Below are 21,342 nucleotides of genomic sequence, written 5' to 3'. Positions count from 1 at the left end.
TGTGTACACCATGTCACGAGATATACAGAAATCATTGCGTTCTGGAGTTTATTGGTACCATCAGGGACTTTATGGCCCAACTGAGGCATTACTACTATAACCAGGAGATGGTGCAGCAGTCGTTTTGTGATGAATGGTGTGGAACCTCTAAATTCCATGCCCACCCCCATGGAAATATTTAATAAAATGAGGGATTTGCTCCTTTTTAAAGATCTTTCTGGGATGAGTTGGAATATTAAGCGCCTCCACATAAGAAGCCAGATGTGTTTCCATATTGCTCCGTGGCCTCAGGCTCTAGATGTGATGTCTGGGAATTACAAAAGAGGAGGATATTTATGTCAAATCCAAGCAGCCCCCGCATCTGAATCACACAGGACACTTTGTCAGAGTATCTTACCACATGGTTCAAATGAAATCAACTATTTGAGAAGATTTTTTTTTCTTTAGCCATACAGAAGAAAGTTCACCCAGAAAAAAACTTTATTAGAAATGAGTGAAAGTTTTTTATCTGATGGATGCTCTGCTTGGGTTTCATAAGCCTAGATGATGAGGTTTTCAGTCTGATGTCCACTTGATGCCAGGCTGATGAAGCAGCATGTCCTGTGGCTTTTACTTCTGGTTTTAGAGTTTGATTAGATAGCAGTGTAATTTGCAATGGCCCTTGGGTTCTTTATAACATTACTTTGGGATATGAAGCAAGAAAAGAGTGAAATGTGGCAGGACCACTTGTAAAACCTAACCTTGGAGCACTCAGTTGGGGGCTGGGTTTGAAGCCCACTAACTGAGCATTGTAAGCAGTCAAAGTGATATCAGTTCTTGTTTGGACTTTAGGGCCATAATTGTTGGGCTTCACTGATGTGTAGCTGAGAAGAACTTAAGAACAGTGTCTTCTCCTAGAGGTAAATGCCTGCATGTTCAAAAATTTTGCATGTGATAGCACACCCTTCGAAGCACAGGTGGGCAGGTGAAGCATGGTTCAACGTGGGGACGTGTTCTGGCCCATGGTCAGAGCACAGCCTTGGTGGTTCCTGTGTGTAGGGTGAGACGGGCCTTCTAGATAGTGAGGCCCAAAGGGGAAGCTGTCTTCCAGGAAGAAAGGTTCTAGGTGGGCCCAAACCCACGCACATGCCTCACGGTTGGCCAAGCTGGCTACTCTCCCACAGATTAATGCTCTAAATCTCCTCCAGCTCTTATCTTCGAGAGGAGATGGAGCCAAACGAAGAAGCCACTGCAAAAGCACTCATGGGCATAATCTCCTGTTTCCAGCTGAGGAGGGGCAGGGACTGACACTGAGAGCCCAGGGGAGAAGTTCACACATGGGGTCTACTGGGAGCCTCTCAACCTCCTTCTGGGTTTCCTAGTTATGAAGCTGAACTCAGAGAAGGAAAGTAACTCGACTCCAAATCCTGGCCCAAAAATCCCAGTCTGTTCATATCATACTGCCTGATCTTTAGGAGAAACTATTGAACTGCTTCTAATTATGAACAACATATGCATTCAATCCAAAAGATCACACAGCATAGAAAAGTACAAGCACAACCAGAAAGTTTAATATCTATGTAATTCCACAACCCAGAAATAACTAAGTTCTCAACTTTTCTGGGCCATTGTCCCTTCTATGCACTAAGAGGTCTTCAAAAAGAGTGGGCTCTTCCTGCACCCATCATTTTGTAAGGTGATGCTCTTCAAAAGGAGGTCAAGAGCAGCAGGTTGGCATCCCCTGGGAGTGTGTTAGGATGAAGGATCTTAGGCCCTGGCCAGACTTGCCAAAGTAGCATGGATGTTGAGCAAGCTTTGGGTAACGGGATGCATGATGCTTTAGAAGCACTGCTGAGGCCTCCTTCCCCTTTGCAATGCATTCTCTCGTGTTGGTAAATATTTTCCAGTGATGTGATTTTTAGGCCTGCTTAGCATCCCCTTCTGGGTCACAGTGCCATAACCAGTCTCCTGTCAGTGTCCTTTAGAATGTTTCCAGGATGCAGTTACAAGGCAGGACTGGATTTAGGCCAGATTTCTGGGAAGGGTAACAGCTAGAGCAGCAGGATAAGGATTTTGAAGGCTTTCAATACAGGCTGCCAGGCTGCCAGCCCAGAGAAGATGGAACTTGACCTGTCCCTTAAACCGTTGGCCTGGGTCTCTTAGGAGTCAGCTGCCATCGGGGAAGGGTTCACACTTGGGTGAGATACAGGTCTTGATTTGAGGATTAGATTTTCACTTACTGTTTTGGTGATCTTGGGCAAGTTGCTTACCCTCACAGATCATCTGTTTCCTCACATGCAAAACAGGTGCACTGTTTGACCTATGGTGGTTGTAAGTGTTAGATGAGCATGAATAGAAACTACCAAGACCTGGCCCATTCGTTCCAATCCCTCTGGATAAAATGAACTTAGAGGGCTAAGGACATTACTAAGTTATTAGTTAGGGTACTTTAGAGGAATGGAATCAATAGAAAACATATGTATAGTTACGCAGGGGGATTTAGTAGGTAGCTTACAGAATTGGAGGTAGGAGAGTCCCTAGTGGCCATCTGGGCACTTCAGAGCCAGAGGATTCAGGAATGGCTCAGTTCAAGAAGACAGACACCACAGAACAAGAAAAGCCAGGGACACAGTCCCATTCCAAGGTCAAAGTCCTGGAAGGTCCCCAGAGAGTCAACAACTCGAGTCTGCATTGGAAGGCTGAAGGAACTGGAGACCAAGGTCCAAAGGTGATGGCGAAGACCAGAGCTTTGCAAAATAGGCATCGTTCCATCTTCTTTGCCATTTTATTTCTTCCAGGCTGCCAGCCTGCTGGATGGTACCACCCACATCCAGAATGAGTCTTCCCTCCTCAGTTGGCAGCTTCCATGTCCATCATCTACAGACAGCTAATCTGCCAGGCAGTTTGCACTCAAGTCAAGTTGATGTATCACAGTTAACAATGACAGTAGAGTTTGAATGGTCCCACCAAAACTCTTGTTGCAATTTAGCCCCCATTTTTAGGTATAAGAAGTGGAACCAGGTGAGGCTGTTCAGAGGTGATGGAGTCATGAGGATTCTGCTGTCATCAATGGATTCATCTATGATGGATTCATGGCTTAATGGATTATCTTGAGTAGATATGCTATAAAAGCCAGTTTCATTCTGTATCTTGTTTCTTTTTTGCCATTTGGTATCTTACACTGCCTCAGGACTCTGCAGTGAGTGCCTTCAACAAGAAGCCCCCACCATATGTGGACTTCCCAGCAAAATCATGAGCTGAGCAAACCTTTATTTTTTTTTATAAGTTACCCATTTTGCACATTCAGTTATAGCAACAGAAAATGGACTGGGACAGAGGTCCTATCATAAAGCCCATTTTGCATAAAAGATTTTCTGTTGCGCTTTACAAGCTGCTCTTTAATATATGCACGTGGGTGTTACTGGCCTTTTTTCATCTGGCTTTCTGATTTTCTGGGGTATATACAGGATGGGCCCTTTAAAGAAGGACAAAGAAAGGAAATTCTGAGTACTTGGTAGAACTGAGAGGGTGCAAACTGTGCCGTGGAGAATGTGCTAAGAGGTAGTGGAAGTGGCCTCAGTCTCTGGGCATTCAGCAGTGGAAGCACAGATGTGACACTGTGTCCCCTGCAGTGTTTGTGACCCTCTGGAGTGGTGTCTTGTTGGGGCATTGAGCTGCTCCGTGATGGAAGTGACATCCCAGATAGGGCCATGGCATGTGGCAGAAGTGACCTCCAAGCTCAGCCTGACTGCTCTGAGCAGGATGAAATTGCCTTGTGGATCTGTAGAGTTTTGTTTGCTCATGGCCCTTCAATAGTCCACTCTGCTGTGTTGTCCTGTAGGCCCCTGAAACACCTCCTAAGAGAAAGGGGACTTCCTGTTAGCGCAGTGGACCTGCAGCTTCTGAAGGCAAATGTGTATGGGCTGCCTCAGAGGTCTAAGTGATTGCCACTCTCTGAACTCAGTGCTTACTTTTATGGCCATTAATATATTTGTTATGCTTTTGTCCTTAAATTTTAAACCATTTGACTAGAACTCCATATACAATTGCATTTTGGAAACACAAGCTAGCTAGGACTTTTTTAGAACCATTTTCAGAAATCACTGTGCTGCTTGCCTGCCTGCTTGCTCCTAGGCTTTAATAACATAGTCACACCCACTGGTTGCCAGGAGTCTCTGTCAACATTCCAGACGTTGCCTGGAAACCGCTGACAGTAGAGCTGTCAGCCTTGGGATGAACTTGACTCAGGTGGAGCTGCTGGTTGCAGGAGTCTATTATTTTGAAGTGGCAGCTGTGGGTAATCAGAGAGGAGGTCACCAGGCTCCTGGCTTTGTGGACAGGCTGGGGAACCCAGCCAGGCAGGCTCAGTTGGTGATTTCTCTTGGGTAGGCGTGGCCTGCGCACCTGCCAGGTGCAGTCTCCAGCCAGGAGGGCTGGAAACCCTAGCAGGGACACAGGGAGTGGGGTAAGCAGGTGCCTGGCTAAGAGCAGCATTTGGATGGCCCCAGGAAAGCATCTCAGAAGACATATCTAGAGCCCAAGATGCCATGATAGAGAAAATAAAAAGAAAGTGAAAGCTAGAAAGCAGGTGTGCAGGGCGGAGACTGGCAGCTCCCCACTCCTACACCGGGGCCCCTCCCTCTGCAGAAAAAAGTGGGCATCAAGGGTGCAGTAGGGATGAGAGAGGGTAGCCCTGGGCTTGGGTGCATTTAGTTTCAAACCCATTTCAGGGCCCAGTCTGTCCTTCCCGGATCTGCCCTTGCTCGCATGGGGAATGCAGCCTCAACCTGACTCGCCCTTTGCCTGCCTCCATGGTGAGCATGAGAAAACATAGTGCAAGTTTGTTTTTTGCCTCAGCCATTCAGCGGGCGACTCCAGTCACAGGGAGGCAGGTGACGAGGACTGCAGACCAACTCCCCGAGGAGTCAGGCCACTCCCGCCCTGGCCCTTGGGGCTTGGAGTGGAAGAAGGAAGTGTGTGTTCTTCAGACAGCCCTCAGCCTGCACACCCTCCCAGGGAGCTTGCAGGGCTCCGGGTGCCTGGGGTTGGCAGAAGCCCCACTTCCTTGTGGCTCATGGGTCCTGCCAAACCCACTGGAGCTGCTGGGGGAGACCAGGACCCGGGCTTGTGCCCAGCACCCAGTGGTGTCCCGAGAGCCTTAGGCTACGCCTCTCCCTGCTGCTAGCTTCCAGGACGATGAGAGAGCCAGAGGCCCACACCGCTTTCAGGAGGATGGCTGCCTTCTCCCAGTGCATCAGGCCTGACCCCAGGTGGGCCGGAGAGCAAGGAGGTGGTGGAGGGGAGATGCAGGGGAGGGGAGACCCTATTGTCTCTGCTAGGATATGCGTTGCCAACCGCCCTTGGGCTGGGGCTGATGTTCTAGAGGGTTTAGGATCTCCTTCTTTATATACTTTATTCTTTCTCCTTGAATTATGTGAATTCTGGAACAAACTAATGATTCTCTTTGTTTTCTTTAAGACATTTACATGGTGAGGGAGAGGAAAAGAGGACTTGGTAAACAGCATTTTTACTCTTACTATCCCATGTGTATCTGGGATCTGCATGGCAGAGTTGATACACTTGGAGTGGAGGGAGGTCGGGGTAAAAGGACACCAGCATTATTACCTAAGGTCCAGGACCAAAGGCTTGCTCCCAGCCGACAGACACAGCCCAGGAGACAACCCACAACCCGCTTGAGCTCCTGCCCAGCAAAGGCCAGCACTCCCGCACACAGCCACTTCACCCTGCCGTTGGTGACCTTTTCCCTGGAAGCGGTTGGCTCTCAGTGCATTTAATTCTGTGCACTGTGGCGCTGTCGCTTGGTTTAAATTCATTTGCTCAGCATAAATAAACATGTCGTCGTCAGTCTTGTGTCTCAAGTGGAAAATTCCTAGTGTGGCAGCCTCCTTCCATGGTCTTAGTGAATTGATAGTGCATCTCTGGAAGGACATACCTAACGGTTGGTGGGAAGGGAGGCTGGAGGACTTGGGGCAGGTGGTCCCCCCACAAGCCTCACTTTCTTCTTCAGTTGCATGGGTAATGACACAGCATCTCATGAATTCATTGTGAACACAAGGCCTTGTATTGGTAAAACCCTGTGCCTGTAAGTCATTATTATCGTCACTACTTTTTTTTTTGTAGCAATGGGTACTTAACCCAGGGACTCACTACCGCTGACCTGCACTCCCAAACCCTTTTGAACATTTTTTTGTTTTGAAACAGGATCTCACTGAGTTGCCCAGAAGGGACTTCTCAGTCTCCCCAAGTGCTAAGGTTACAGGCATGCACCACTGAATGTGGCTTCATAAATTTTTTTTTGGACTGATAATTATTCAAATTCATTGTCTGCTTCTGTCTGTGGTGTTGCATGGGCCAGGAGAGACTGGTAGTGATATGTCTTCTGTTACTAGGCTTTGGAGCATGTCTTCCTATTAAAAATAAAAACAAACTTCAGCTCTGCACCTGCCACACTGCAGAAATACCAGTCACATACATAACATTCTAGATAAATGATTTGTGGTCGATATGCATAGAAACAAGGGTGTGTATCTCCTCAGTAAACTCACCCAGTTAAAAGTAACCCAGCTCTTGTAAAACTGTCCTTTGTGCCCTGGACTCCAGGGTCCCCTCCGTTGCTTGTGTGTTGAGCAGTCTGCACCAAGCACACAGGTTGCTCTGTGAGCTTGAAAGTTTCAAAGTTAAATGGTATCTTTATAAGAGCCTCCCCAGCATTAAAATGAATTTATATTATATTTCCCCTGGAATTATGCAAATAGAATTTCTAAAATAAGGTTGTGAAGTTTGAAGCTCCGACACTTAGCTATTTTTGAAATAATGGTTTTGTTAAAGTCTCTAATAGATTTTTTTTACTCTATCTGAAAATTTATAAACTGATGTTTGTCAGATCTCATATAAAAACACTCCCCTCTTGATGAGTGATGACAAGTGCTCTTGTGAAGGCTGCCATGCATTGCTGTCTGAGGCATGAAGTCCATGCAGGTGGGATTGTGTGAGAACAGGCTGCCTAAGTGAACACAGATTCGTGTGTGTATGTATGTGGCTATCTGCTGTGTTTGGAGTGCCATGTGCATTCCTCTACTAAGTAGCTTAATTTGCCCATTTATAAGGACTCCGAATACCACTAAATCAACTTATGTAAGTGATTTTCAGAAAATAGTAGTTTATCTTATATAAGATCCTAATTATATGCTTGTACATTATGGTGTTTATCTTGTGGATGGCGGAGCTCCTTGGGATGAAGCTGTGGTGAAGCTGTGGTGTTTCTTTGAAAAGAAACGGTGGAGCAAGCTGTCTCCTGCCATCTTGTCCTCTCTAGATGTGTGTCCCTGTCCTGCCTGTGGCCAGTGGTGAGTCAGAAGTAGGGAACAGGCCCCCAAGCAGGGACCTCCTGAATGCACCCATCCTCCTTTACTCCCAACCAAGGAATCCACAAAAGCCCATGAACATCACCTCTGTGTGGCTGTAGAGTAGCTGACATAGCAAGAAGAATTCAGGCAAAAGAAATGTGACAGTCTAGCAAAGTCAGATCTTGAAGCAGTCCATCCTTGAAACTTCGGAGTGTTAGGCAGCCTTGGAAATTGTGCATGGGTACTTAGTGCCATCTCACTTTTAACAGGAAGTGTTCCTTTATTTAGAGGCTGTTACTGCAATTCATTCATTCATTCATTTCACATTATCTGAGCAGCTGCCCAGTGGCAATCCATTCTGGTATCTCTTCCCTATCCTCAAAAAATTAGTTTTCTGTTTCACATACTTGGCAAGAAAGGGCACAGCACAGTTCTCTCAGCCAAGTCTTATTTTTGTTTTTAAAGATAAACCCTAGTTACAGGATACTAGCAAACTTCAACATTGTCCAGCCAGTAAGTTCTTTCGCTCTCCTGGCTCAGCTTAAAGCTCTTTCGCTTAGCATTTGTGTATTCTCTGCATTCCTCCCCTTGCTTAGGAGATTTCTGTTTTCTTTCTCCAGTATGCAGAATAGATCTATCCCTGTGTCCTTCCTGGCATCTGCTTCAAGGAGCAGGTGGTTATCTGGCACCTTCAGGGAAAGATGATCAATTATGGTACCATCTGATCTCAATGCCCCGCCTCTGTGGGGTGGTTACAGCCATCAGGCCCCTCTGCTCTTTAGTATAATAATATCATTAAGCAGCAAGCTGGCTCCGTTTTTGAACAGCAATTTCTCACAGGAACTTTGTGAGCATTACACATTCCATTTGCCTCAATAATGTGAAACTTATTTTGCTAAAAAAAGGAAGAGGCAGATCCTGGTGTGACTCACTGGAGAACAATAGTTAAGTCATAATTTATTTTCGTCTCTTTCCCAAGAAAATGGAAAAATGATGGAATATATAGGAATGTAAGAAGGTACATTTTAAAGGGGACCGAGATCAAAGACCACGCGACACACGTGCAATTAGCTGGTGCCTTTTGTTAATGAAAGGTGCAGGGATCTTGCAGTCTCTAGTGGGAAGGAGATTAGCTCATCCTGAAGGAGCAGTTGGCTTTCCTGGGGAAGGGGAATTGAAGCTGAAATGGGAATGATGAGCAGGAGTAAAACCACAGTGGAACCTGAAAGCAGGAAATATCCTGTACGGGCAGAGGGAAGAGGGTGTGCAAAGGCCTGGGGCTGGAAGGAGAGAATGTGGTGCTGTGGGGAGTGTGGGGGGGGTGAAGGCCTATATTTCTGCCCTTGGGCCACAGCCTCTGGCTGGGACCCAGTCCGCCTCCTCTTTGGGTGGATTTTTAATCCACCTGGATTTACACCACTCCCACTCCTGTCTGTATCTCCAAGCTTCTGCCCTATATCCTCACCTGCTTCCTCTAATTCTTGTTTTAGTGGGAGTTTTCTGGAAGCAAATTTTATTGTCTTTTTTTAAAAAATATCTTCCCTTTATCCTTTTTTTTTTTTCTGGTAACTTTCCCCCCCAACAAGTTTGTTGACATGTAATGTTCATAAAGTTTACCTGTTTGAAGTTACTGTCAATTAATGGGTTTTAAGGCTTGTGTACCTATGAACTCAAGCAATTTTAGAACATTTTTATCTCCTCAGAAAGAAACCTAGGGCCTGTTCGAAGTCACCCCCCCATTTCCCTTTCTTCCCCCCGGCCCCACACTCCCCATCTATAGGCAGCTCTTAAGCTGTGATCTGTCTTCGTGGGTTTGCCTACCTGGGCATTTGATATAAATGGAATTGTACAGTATATGGTGGTACCTGACCCACCCGTGGCCAATCTTCACTGTAGGTCTCAGATCCCTCCTGCCCCAGGCACCACTTTGTTCTCCCTGATGGGGCAATCGAGGATGAACAACAGAAAAGCAGAGTCAGTTTAACACGTGAGCAGCCAGGGGCTCCTGCCTCATAGTTGGCAGAGGAGCGTCTGGCATCTGGCTCATCTTGCCTTTATTCACCCAAACATGGGCACAAGCAATTAAAGTAACGCAAGACTCATCTGCTTCCCAGTGTCCATCAGTACATTCTCTGGTGAAAAGCTTAGCCTCAGCTGTCACAACTTTTCCCTAGAACCTGCAACATGGAATCGCCGAGTGCAGCCTTTCTCGTTTGCATCCTCCGAGTCGCCAAGGAGGCCAGTTAGGCTGCATTTCTCCTCTGGTCTCCACATTTCACCTTTTGCACTGGCTTCTTTCACTTCTTAAAATGTGTTTAAGGTTCATCCAGATCATAGCATGTTTTGGTACTTTATTCTTTTCTGCTGTTGAATCATAGATATTCCATTATATGTATATAACACATTTTTATATATCTATAGATAGACACGGGTTATTTTCATTTTTTATTATTACTAAGTAATTTTTCTATGAACATTAATGCACAAATTTTTGTGTGCACTTTTTTAACCTTTTTTATTGTGGCAAAGTACATGTATCATAAACTTTATCATCGTAACCATTTTTAAGTCTATAGATCTGTGGTACATTTAGATGTTGTACAGGTGTAGCCACCCATCCATCTCCCAAGATCTCTTCTCTTTCCTTTTCTTTTCTTTTATTTTGAGACAGGGTCTTTTTATACAGTTCAGGCTGGCCTTAAACTCACTATGTAGCCTCAGCTGGCCTAAAGCTTGCAGTGATCTTCCTGTCTCAGCCTCAGAGCTCTTTTTATTTTACAAACAGAAACTCTGCGCCCATTAATAAATAACTCCCTCATCCCTTCTCCCCATCCCCTGGCCACCATTGTTACACTTTCTGACTCTATGATTTTTGAATACTCTGAATATCTCACGCAAGTGGAATTATACAGTATTTTTCTTTATGTAACTGTCTTATTTTAATTAGCATAATGTTCCCAAAGATCTTCCATATTGTAGCATATGTCAAATTCTCTTCCTAAAACTTTTAAGGCTGCCTGATAAGGAGGGACTTCTGCCACACTTTCGTATTTATTTTATGTGTGCTTTATAGTCTTTTTATCCCTCATTTTGCACATTACTCGGTGTGTGTTAGTTGATTTGAGGGGGGGGCAGTGAAAATTTTAAGTTCCTTCTTCTTTTTCCTTCATACATATTCCATAGCTATTTTCTTTATTATCGTGGACATTCTAAGATTATAACACTCTAATTTGGATCTACATCACCTTACCTTCAATAACATATGAAAAATTTACTCCTGTACATTTCTTTCTTCAGTTTTTAGTTGTTGATTTTACAAAATTATTTTTATACAGTGTATGTCCAAAAATATAAATTAATAATTTAAAATGCAATAGATCAGCGGTGGCAAACCTATGGCACATGTGCCACAGCGCTGTTTGTATCACTGAAAGCTCTAAGCAGTTCACCATCACTGCTTCAGATTCTTCATGCAGAAAACAAAATATGAAGCTATAATCATCCTAGTTTTTGGGCTGACTATTTGGGAAGAGATAAAGCCTTCCAGGCCACAGCCCCAGTGGTCCATCTCTTCCGACCTGCTTCCCCTCCCAACAGCAAGTCAGCTATAAACTCATCAGGGGACGAATCCACTGGTGATTATCACAGTTCCATCATCCAGCTGCCTCCCAAAAGGCCCACTTATGAGCAATGAGGCTTTGGGGGTGCATCCAGATATAAACCATAACATTCTGCCTCTGGCCCCCCAAAGACTCATCCATGTCCCTTTAAACAAAGTGCATTTAGTCCATCTTTTGAGAGTTGCCAAAGTCCTAACAGTTTCAGCACTGCTGAGAAGTCCAAGTCTAAATTCTCTTCTGAGATTTAAGGCGAACTCTTAGCTATGAGCCCCACTAAAAACCAAAAGAAAGTGAAACACTTCCAACATACAAAGGCACAGTGTAAACATTCCTGTTGTGAAAGGGAAAAATAAAGAGATAGAAGGGAATGGGACCAAAACAAGACCGAAACCCAGCACGGCAAACATCCAATCCTGTCATTCCATGGCCAGTGCCCTAGGCAAATAGTGGGGAGAAGTGAACTCCGGAGGCAGCCCAGCCCGGGGCACTGCCTGTGCTCACAGCCCTCAAGGCCTCTCTTTTGGGTCAGCTTCCCTCAGACATTCCACATTCCTGGCTTTCCCAATACCCTGGGGTCTCCACTGCACTTCTGGATTCGCTCTCAAACCATGTAGAAAACAAAAAGTGGAGTCACATAGTAGCTTTTATGATTTCCATGCATTTGCCTTTATTGAGGTCTTTATTTCTTCATATTGTAACTATGAACCCAAGTTCATTGCTTGCTACTCAAGAAGGCCAGTGACTCAATGACAAGTTGAATAGGCAAAGACAAAGATTTATTTTGAAATCTAACAAACTAAGGATGGAAACTGTCACCAACAAAGACCATCAGAGAGAAGGCACCATGTGAATCCCAGATTCCAGAGTGGAGACAAATTCAGATAACTCGTTTTTCCAACATAGCTGACCGTAAAGAAAAATTACTGCTTGGAAAGTCTTATGACTCATGTCTGTTCCCAGGAAGAGTTAATCCTACAGTTAATTGTTAGGACACAAAAGGCATCTTTTCCCCAGAGAACAGGAAAAGATAGCAATAGGCTCCTTCCACTCCCCTTCTACACCTCCCTTGTGCCTGGGAGCTGAAGAGAAGCAGCTTCCGCCAGAGGGCAGGGAGAGAGAACCTGCCCGGAGAGCAGTTTCTAGCCTGTGAGTGTCCTAGGGGAGTTTCTTCAAAGTGGACTAGCTGGAGGCTGAAAATGTAGTGCCCAGCTGCGGGACTTCAAAATTAGTGATTTTTTTTTAAAAGTAAACTAAAGGAAAGAGGATATTTTAGGTTGTTCCTTGGCAGCAGTATGACTTCATTTCATGTCCAGTGTCCTTTGATTTCATCCTGAAGGACTCCTTTTGCTCTTTCTTTCAGAACAGCTCTACTAAGATAGAGAGAGCTTCCTCAGCTTTTGTTTGCCTAGGAATATCTTTTGTTTCTCCCTCGTTTAAAAATTATTTTATTTTATTTTTATTAGTACATGTGTGCATTACGTAACTGAGTACATCTATTGTGGGGAGTTTGTATATGTATGTAACTCATCTTAATTCTTTAGTTCCCCTTCTGCTCCTGTCCCACTCTGCTCCCTCCAACTCTTGTTCTCTTCCTCATTTGAAAAAGCTCTATTTCTGTTTTTTTCTTTGATTCTTTTTTAGGTCCCTTTTTCTTTTCCTTCCCTCCCTCCTCACCATTTCTTGTTCTCATTCCCATTTGAAAAAAATGATCTCTCTACTTCCTATTACCTATCCTTTATTTTGCTCTTTATTTATATTTTGGATTTCTCATATAAGAGAAACTGTACAATATTTTAACTTGTGTCTGATTTATTTCACTTAACATTATGGCCTTGAGGTGCATCCGTTTTACTATGAATGCCTCAAGTTAATCCTTCTTTATAGCAGAATAGTACTCTGTTGTGTATAAATATCAACCTTTTTTTTTTATTCATCCACCTGTTGATGGGCACATAGGGTTTTTCCAAAGATTTAGCCATTATAAATTGTGCTGCTATAAATATATGTATGCAAGTATCACTGTAATATGATGACTTTCACTCTTTGGGGAATATTCCTTGGACGGTAGCTGGGTAGAATGGAATTTCTGTTTTTAGTTTTTTGAGGAATCTCCATACTGATTTCCGTAGTATTCGTACTAGTTCGTATTCCCCCCAGCAATGTAGAAGTGCTCTATTTTACCCACAGCCTTGCCAGCATTTGTTATTATTAGATTTTTTTACATTAGCCATTCTTTTGGGGTAAGATGGTATCTTAGTATTCTAATTGCATTTCTCTAGTAGTCAGCAATGTTGACCATTTTTTTCATAATTTATTGGATGTCTACATACTTCTTTTGGTAAGTGTCTGTTCACTTTGGTTGCCCAATTTTTGATTGGGTCTTTTATTTGGGGGATAATTTTTTTAGTTCTTTATATATTCTACAATTTTTTTTGGGGGGGGTACTGGGGATAGAACTCTGGTCCAGGCGCCGGAACCACTGAGCTAAATTTCTGGCCTTATATATTCTAAATATTAGTCCTCAGTCTAATGTTTTGCCATTCTATTCACTCTTGGATGTTTCTTTTGCTGTATAGAAGCTTTTTAATTTGATCCCCTTTGTTGATTTTCAGTATTCTTGTACCATTGGGGTACTGTTCAGGAAGTCCTTTCCTACATCTGTGTCTTCAAGAGTTGTACCTATTTTATCTTCCAGCAGATTATATCCATTTTAACATTTAGATCTTTGATCCATTTTAATTTTAGTCTAGTATATGGTGAGAGATATGAGTCTAGAGGCTATGTTTCCTACAGGGTATGGTTTTGCCCCCTGCTTTTTATTGTCAGACAGAAGCTTGCTATATTGCTCAGGCTGGGCTTGAATGTGTAATCTTCCTGCCTCAGATTCCTGGGGTGCTAGGATTGTAAAGTTACCATCATCATCATCATCATTATTATTATTCCCTAGGACAGACCTTATTAGATTAGTCCATCTCTTCCAGCTGCGTAGGGGAAGGTGAGCTTTTCTGGCTTTTCTGCTGCTCTCTGAGGCTGGATGAATCGGTATTTAAGAATCTCATGGGATGCCTGTTTGTCAGCTGTCTCCTGTGTGTGTTGGGTTCTGTCCTCCCCCGTAGGAACTGGTAAAGCACTGACTATAACAGGCATGGAGCTCTCCCCCTAAAGCCTTCAGTTTCTGACTAAGGTGGCTCCCCAGGCTCTCCCAACAAGTTCTCTTGACATCCTGCAAGAAAGCTGAGTGAAGGAAAAGTAGGAGGGGCCCTAAAGTTGCCTGGAGACTGGGTGTGGGAGTAGCTGATCTGTAGGGTGAACACCAAAGCTTTCATCTGTAATCACATGTTCAGGTGTATGCAGCTAGCACGCAGATACTTTTCTCCATCTCATGTAGGTAAATATAGTGGATTGGGACCTTTAAAATAGCCCATTGATGTGCTGCACCTGCCTTGCAAGCACAAGTTCATAAGTTCAATCCCCTGTACAAAAAAATACCCTGTTAAGGCTGAGGATGCAGCTCAGTGGCAAAACCACTTGCCTAGCATGTGCAAGGCCCTGGGTTTGATCCCCAGGAATGTAATAAATAAATAAATACATACCTTATTAAAATCTGTTCTTCATGCGAACAGACTTTTATAGGATTTTTCTATAGAAATTGCGTCTAAGTGTGGTGCTCAGCGTGAGCTGAGTAGTTGATCAAGACTCCTTCAGAAACAGAACTCCCTGGATTGTCGGGGCACTGAGACTCACCCCAATGAGTGCTTTGCAGTGCAGAGGGGATGTGAGTGGGTGGCATCCCAGTAAGTTAATTGGAACCGCTGCAGAGGCCCCTCGAGCCCAGGTTTAGTCTAAAGAGTAGGTTTCCTTGTTGGGGACTTGGAGTTCTCAGAACAACAGACAGATGGGTGGGGGGAGGTGCCCTGAACACTGAGTTCCTGCGAGAAGAGCTGCCTTTTAAAAAAATCTTTAATAAATTTAGCAGTGTATTTTAGGTATGCAGTACAGTTACATTCATCATTGGGATCTTACACCTTTACATGACTTATCTTGGTTCTTATTTTTCCCCAATCCCCAGCCCTCCCTTTACCCCCCTCTACCCTTACCTATTTACAAAGACTGTTTCCATGTTTTTCCTTTTCACATATTTTTTTCTTTTCCCTTTTTATCTTTCCTCTACCTCTCCCACTTCCTCTACTCTTTTAGACTTTTTCTTCCTATTACACAATATCAATTATACATTTTGATCCTTCTTTACACTTTTACTTTTTCACACCAGAGAAACTATTTGGTATTTACACATGTGACTTACTAATTTCACTTGAGAGTATGGCCTCAGTGTGCATCCACTTAGCTATAAATATCTCTGGTTTATCATTCCTTATGGCTGAGTAGTACTCCATTTTTTATGAGAAAAAAACCCCCACATCTTTTTTATCCAGTCTCCAGTTGGAGAAGAGCTGCCTTCCTGTGAGAGACCAGTCACTCAGCCCTGCCACCTTGCCTTTCTGATGGTGGCTTCCTTCTGGCTTTCTCATGGACCGGGGGTGGTTGAACCTGTGTTATAAAGGGTGAGTTTCTGGGCCCAGCAGAGATGATTGGTGTCGTGTTGTCACAGCACAAGAGGATTCCACCTGGAATGTCCGTGTGAGGGGGACACTGGTCCATCGGTGCTCTCTGCAGTCTCAGAACTCTGCACACATTCCTCCCAGACCTGGGATGTGTTTGCATCAGTTACTGGGCAGCAGTTTGAGTCCACCAGGCCATGGGGATGGGAGGCTCTTGGGTTGGCTTCCCTGTGACTGGTGGCAGAGACTCTAGTATATGTACTGCCAAAGCGAGCACTGGCAGCAGAGACTCTAAAGTGAGCCACTATACAGAGATACTGCGTTTCCCTGCCACCACAATGTGCCAGGTGTGTGTGACACAGATACGTTTGTACACAGATGGGAAGTGAGGGTGCAGGTCGAGCTGCAGTAGCCCCTAGCCATCCTCAGCCAGCACTTGCTGCATTCTGTGTTCTGGTCTCCTTGAATTAAAGTGCTATCACCCTTGGTATGTGAGGGTCTGCAGCCAGAGCAGGCAGATGTTGGGGTGCAGATTCAACTCTTAGGCACACATAACATTCGGTCCATGTCTTTGCTCTTTCCACTGCACTGTAGTATGAGTTTATCAGTACAAGGATGCTCAGAATGTGAAACATGAGCAGGTGCTGAAGCCTCCCACGTAAGGTGAGCTCCATCTGCTGTCCCTTCATTTGTCCCTAACTTTTGCCTCCCTCGTCTGCTGGCCACTGTGGGATCTGATGGTGCTCGGCCTCCATGGGGGAGAGCAGAAGAACCCTCTAGCCATTCCTCAGCTCTCTGCTCTGTGATGCTTTATTCATTTATGTTTTAAATATTTAAATAACATCTTTATTGAACTAAATTTTGCATACCACACAATTTACAAACTGAAAGTGTAGGACTTAGTAGATTTTAGCATTCTGACAGAGTTGTGCCGCCATGATCATAATCAAATTCAGATCATTTTTGCAACCACTGAGCTACTCTCTATCTTCATAGATATTGCTATCCTGGGAATGTATGCTTTTAATTTAAAGTAGACCGACCATACTCATAGCAACAGAAGACCTTAACATATCTGAAGAAGTGGAAATCCTGCAAAGTGAGCTCTTCCACCCTATTAGAGTGAAGGTAGAAATTGATAGCAGAAACATACTTAGAATACAATAACTTTTTTCTCTTTTTCCCTATTATCTGTCTTTTAATTTTGCATGTTATATCTTAACTTTTCATATAAGAGAAACCACATGACATTCAAGCTTGTGTGTCCAATTTACTTCACTTAATATTACGGTCTCAAGGTGCATCCATTTTCCTACAAATTCTTCAAGTTTATCCTTCTTGATGGCAGGATAGTACTCCATTGTATGTAAATACCACATTTTCTTTATGCATTCATTTGTTGATGGGCATATATACTATTACCAAATTTAACTATTAAAAATTGGGCTGCTATAAATGTGTATATGTTTTTAACTCTTTGGGGAAGATACCTAAGTGGAATTTCTATTTTTAGGTTTTTGAAGAATTTTCATGATGATTACATCAGTTTATACTCCTACCAACAATGAAGATGGGTCGCTCTCTCCCCACAGCCTTGCCAGCATTTGTTATTGATTAATTTCTTGATGATGGCCATTCTTTCTGGATTGAGATGGAATCTTAGTGTTGTTCTAATTTGCTTTTCTCAACTGGCCAGCAATGTTGAACATTTTTTCATGTATTTTTTTCTTTTGCCAATTGTATTTCTTCATCTGAGAAGTGTCTGTTCTTTTTAGATGCCCATTTCTATTGGATCTTTTATTTTGGGGGTCTAGTTGTTTTTGAGTTCTTTATTTATTCTAGATGTTAGTCCTGTGTATGGAGAACAGCTGGCAAAAAAACTTCCCCATTGTGTATGTTGTCTCTTCATCACATTCACATCGTTTAACCCCAGGAAAAGCAAATTTGAACCTCTGTACCACTCCAGGTAGATGGGATAGCAACAGGATGCCCTCCTCACACCTTCCCATGGGGCCCATGCACTTTCTCATACAACCCTGTACACTTGCAGTGCTTTCCAACAGCCATCTTGTCATTTCCCAGAGGTGACTGGATGTCTTGTAGGTCACATCATGGTTTTTCTAGAGTTGTCCTTTCCCAATTACTTGATGCATCACAGCAATCCTTGAGCCCCTTCCCTCAGACCCAGATGCCTATCAGACCAAATAGATCATCTTCTGGAGGCTCATGTGGCTCCTGAACCGTGGCCTGACCTTGGGCAGCGTTTCTGGGCAGGCAGAGGCATTTCAGTGGGAGATTCTGTCCTTGAGCCCCTCCAGGCACAGCTCAGGGCTCTGCCCTCACTGTCAGTACCTGTAAGAGGCAGGACCACGGTTCTCTCACTCATCACCGTATCCGAACAGCTCAGAACACTGGCTGTATGCGCAGCATGAGTGTCCAGGCATAGGTCTGCTTTGCTACCTGGAGCAACTAAATAAACCACCTAATCAAAGTATATGGTGACTGTAACATTTTAAAAATGTATTACAGTAAAAAACACATTGCTGTGAATGCCCCTCAAAACACTTCCTTTTGGGCTGGGGATTTAGCTCAGTGTTTCTGCTGCCTGCCTCACAAGCACAAGGTCCTGAGTTCGATCCCCCGTACAAAAAAGCAAAACAGAACAAAGCCACTCCTTCTTGCTTCAAACACACTGATCTCATCATTCTTGCCAGCTTCCGAAGCAGTTCTGGGAGTCTTCTTTTTTGAGTAACTTTATGATATGTGATAAAAATATGGTAAAAGCTGCTGCTGATTGCCGTCCAGTGAAAAGGCGGGCTCGTCAGAACACCGTGGTGCTTCCTCATCCACCTCATTCGCCACATTTGGCACTGTTTGACTTCCGGCTCTTCCCCAAACTCAAAATGAGCATGAAAGTAAATGCTGTGAATCGATTCAGGACATGCAGGCAGCCACAGTAGCACAACTAAAGATACTCGTGAAGAGCACTTCCAGACTGGCTTCAGAAAGTAGCAAGAATGGTGGGATAAGCGTTCGAGGTGGAGTATTTTGAAGAGGATTCATTGCAGTGTATATTTTATTGTAATAATTAAAAATTTTTAATATTCACTGTATTTTTCGATCATACCGCATATGGCCTCATTTCCAAAATGAGAACACTCAGGGTTCTTGGGGGATAACTAGAATAACTGAGATGATATACTCTACACTCGATAAGTACTTTGCAGTTGCCGTTAATTCCACATCCAAGCAATGGAAAGCTCTTGGACTTCTTCCCATTTTGGTGGCAACTTTAGCTGGTGAGTTAACCAGCCCTCTCCTTCTTGCTTTCTTATTTCTCATGTTTCCTTTTCCCACTGCCTCTGGTGCCGAATGCCTGGTAGTACCCCCTCCTCCAGTAATGCCATGAGCAGCAGGATAGTAAGGAATCAGGAGGCTGCTGACTAACGCTGACATCTTGGGGTGGGCATTTAGAGCAGCCAGGTTTTGGATCACATCCCCAGCGTGTAATTATGTGCCCCCCCCCAGCTGTCTGACTTCCTTGCCTGTTACTTTGACAGTGAATACAGATAGTGAAAACAAGGCTGTTCTTTCAATCCTGAAACAGTGGACAAGACTTTGAAAAGTGCTATTTCTGTTCTGCCCTCATTTCTATATAATGATAGCATGATTGTGAGTCAGATTTGGTGAGGTTCCAACAAAGAGTTTTTGGCAGAGCTGACACAAGACCAGAAGTCAAATGATAATGACAACTTGGTGATGCTTTATTTCAGCTTTTAAGGAATTGGCTAGGAAAGAGGACAGATACTCTGACATTGATATTAATGGAGACCTAAATATTAGTGCCAACTCTGGCACTGGCCTGAGTCTCTGTTTCCCTTCCTCTTCTTTGTATTTAATTTCTTTTATATGCTATATACAAGCCATCAATGTAAATTGTTTAACTAAATATTTGAGCCTCCCTTTTTAAGTGTGAGTGTTCACAGTCTCTTCTAGTAAGAAATAGCTTTCTGGATGAACTGTGTATTGCGTACAAGATGTGATCAAAATATACAGTGAATGTTTAGATTTTTTTTTATTTTCTTTAAAACTTATTATAGTACAAGATACAGTGCCACGAATCCCTCAGAATACTCTCCCTTGCTTCAAACATACTTAGCCCATCCTTTTTGCCACTTTCTAAAGCAGTTCTGGAAGTCTTCCTTCCCGAGCATCTCTAGTTGTACGATGCCCTGAGTTTATTGAAAATAATTACCTTTCACAGTCTTTGAGTTTGAGGAAGAGTGAGATGAGGCCCCGTGCCAGATGTAGTGAATAAAGTGGGTGAGGAGACCTGTAAGGTTCCAGCATCCCTGTTGGATGGCACTCAGCAGCATCTTTCACTATATATTTTTTGGTCACATTTCAGGAAGACACTCATGAAAGGGGGCTTCTAGAACTGTTTCAGAAAGTGGCAAGGTTGATGGGACAAGTGTGTTTGAAGAGAGGGGGAAGATTTTGAGGGTTATTAATGGCCATGTGGCTTTTGCTGTAATCATTTTAAAAATGTAAACATTCACCCTATATTTTGATCACACTTTATAGGTAGTTCTTTGTTTGAGGTCGGCTATGGGAGATGGACACGAAATGCTCAATTTTGTGTGGCAGAAATACAGACTAGCAAGCATGTATTTGATTTCCATGAAGAGTCAGAAATTTTTATTTAGAAAGAAGCCAAATCCATCTGGGTGAACTGATAATAGTGTGTGGGATCTTTTCCTTGGAAACAATCTAGTGAGAGGGGTGTGGTAAAGTAAAGCTGAGGTAAGAGGAGCCATATGTTGGTTCCTTGTATGTTCTGAGTTCTTTTATATCTTTTTCAAGAAACTCAATGTAAAAAAAACTCAATGTAAAATATAACATATTGAAGTAATATGTAGCCATTAAAATAACACCTACCAAGAATTTTAATAAGATGGTATAAATGAAGACACCAGGAAATTAAACTTCCTGATGTGTGTGCATGTACACAAAAGAGTTGCATAGGAAAAATATTGGAAGGAGATTAAAACATTAATGTGGTTATCGTTAGTTGGTGAGATTATGGGTGATTTTTATTTTCTGTTTTCTAAACTACAATAAATAAGAAAAAAACATAATTTCTCATCATTTGAGAACTCCTCTTTGGAAGGAAAAACTTAATCTGCATTGTATAAACGAGTGAAACATTTGGTTTGCTTCTATTTTCCATCTCATTGCCTCAGTCGTGCGATTCCTGATCTTACAGCTGTGGCTGTGTTTGGTGCCTGCCTGCCCTGCTCTCTGCCCGACTCTGTCTCTGCAGGGATGTATGTGGGCAGAGCAGTCACTGCCACCATTATATTGATCAATAGCTTCTGTTCAGCATGGCTCCTTAACATGAATTTCCTTCTGATTTTAGCGAACTGGACATGATTTCCACGCGGGTGATGGACATTAAGCTTCGGGAAGCTGCAGAAAGCCTTGGGGAGGACAACACAGGTGAGAGCCCTGGTTTCCCCTGCGTTGGGAGCAGCCTTTGGTTGTGGGGCAGGGGAGAGGCTGAGGGAGATGGCTTTGGGAGAGGGAGTGTCCAGTCCCTAGCATGACTCGACACACCAGGCCCTCACGCTGTGACTGGTGCACATACACATTATTCACACCACTCAGGGCAGTGTTCCTTTTGTTCTCTGCAAATATAAGGGATTTTAATACCATTTTACTCATCTGGGAGGTAAATACATCTCCATGTTTGACTTAAAAGCAAAGGAAAAAAGGGCTAAGTGGATTCATTTATCATCCAAGGTTATCCAAGGGCAT

The 21,342-nt window shown here is 43.5% G+C and overlaps 1 protein-coding gene across 2 annotated transcripts in view; it reads left to right on the top strand.

Annotated features, from left to right (window-relative positions):
* The first annotated feature begins 4,711 nt into the window (after positions 1-4,711).
* Cracdl (CRACD like) overlaps positions 4,712-21,342 on the top strand; it is a 56,050-nt gene continuing 39,419 nt past the window's right edge. The window contains exons 1-3 of one of the 2 annotated variants that reach the window (XM_033761715.1): positions 4,712-4,793; positions 5,165-5,249; positions 20,945-21,024. In XM_033761715.1, the coding sequence (XP_033617606.1) occupies positions 4,754-4,793; positions 5,165-5,249; positions 20,945-21,024 (205 nt within the window). In that variant the 5' untranslated portion in view covers positions 4,712-4,753. Of the gene's footprint in view, positions 4,794-5,164; positions 5,250-15,517; positions 15,529-20,944; positions 21,025-21,342 lie in introns of those variants that run through there. The other variant, XM_010643222.2, reaches the window with a different exon arrangement.

This window comes from Fukomys damarensis, unplaced genomic scaffold (genome assembly GCF_012274545.1).
Source record: "Fukomys damarensis isolate Sample0158 unplaced genomic scaffold, DMR_v1.0_HiC HiC_scaffold_9, whole genome shotgun sequence".
Taxonomy (NCBI): Eukaryota; Metazoa; Chordata; class Mammalia; order Rodentia; family Bathyergidae; genus Fukomys; species Fukomys damarensis.
This window is presented reverse-complemented; position numbering and strand designations above follow the sequence as displayed.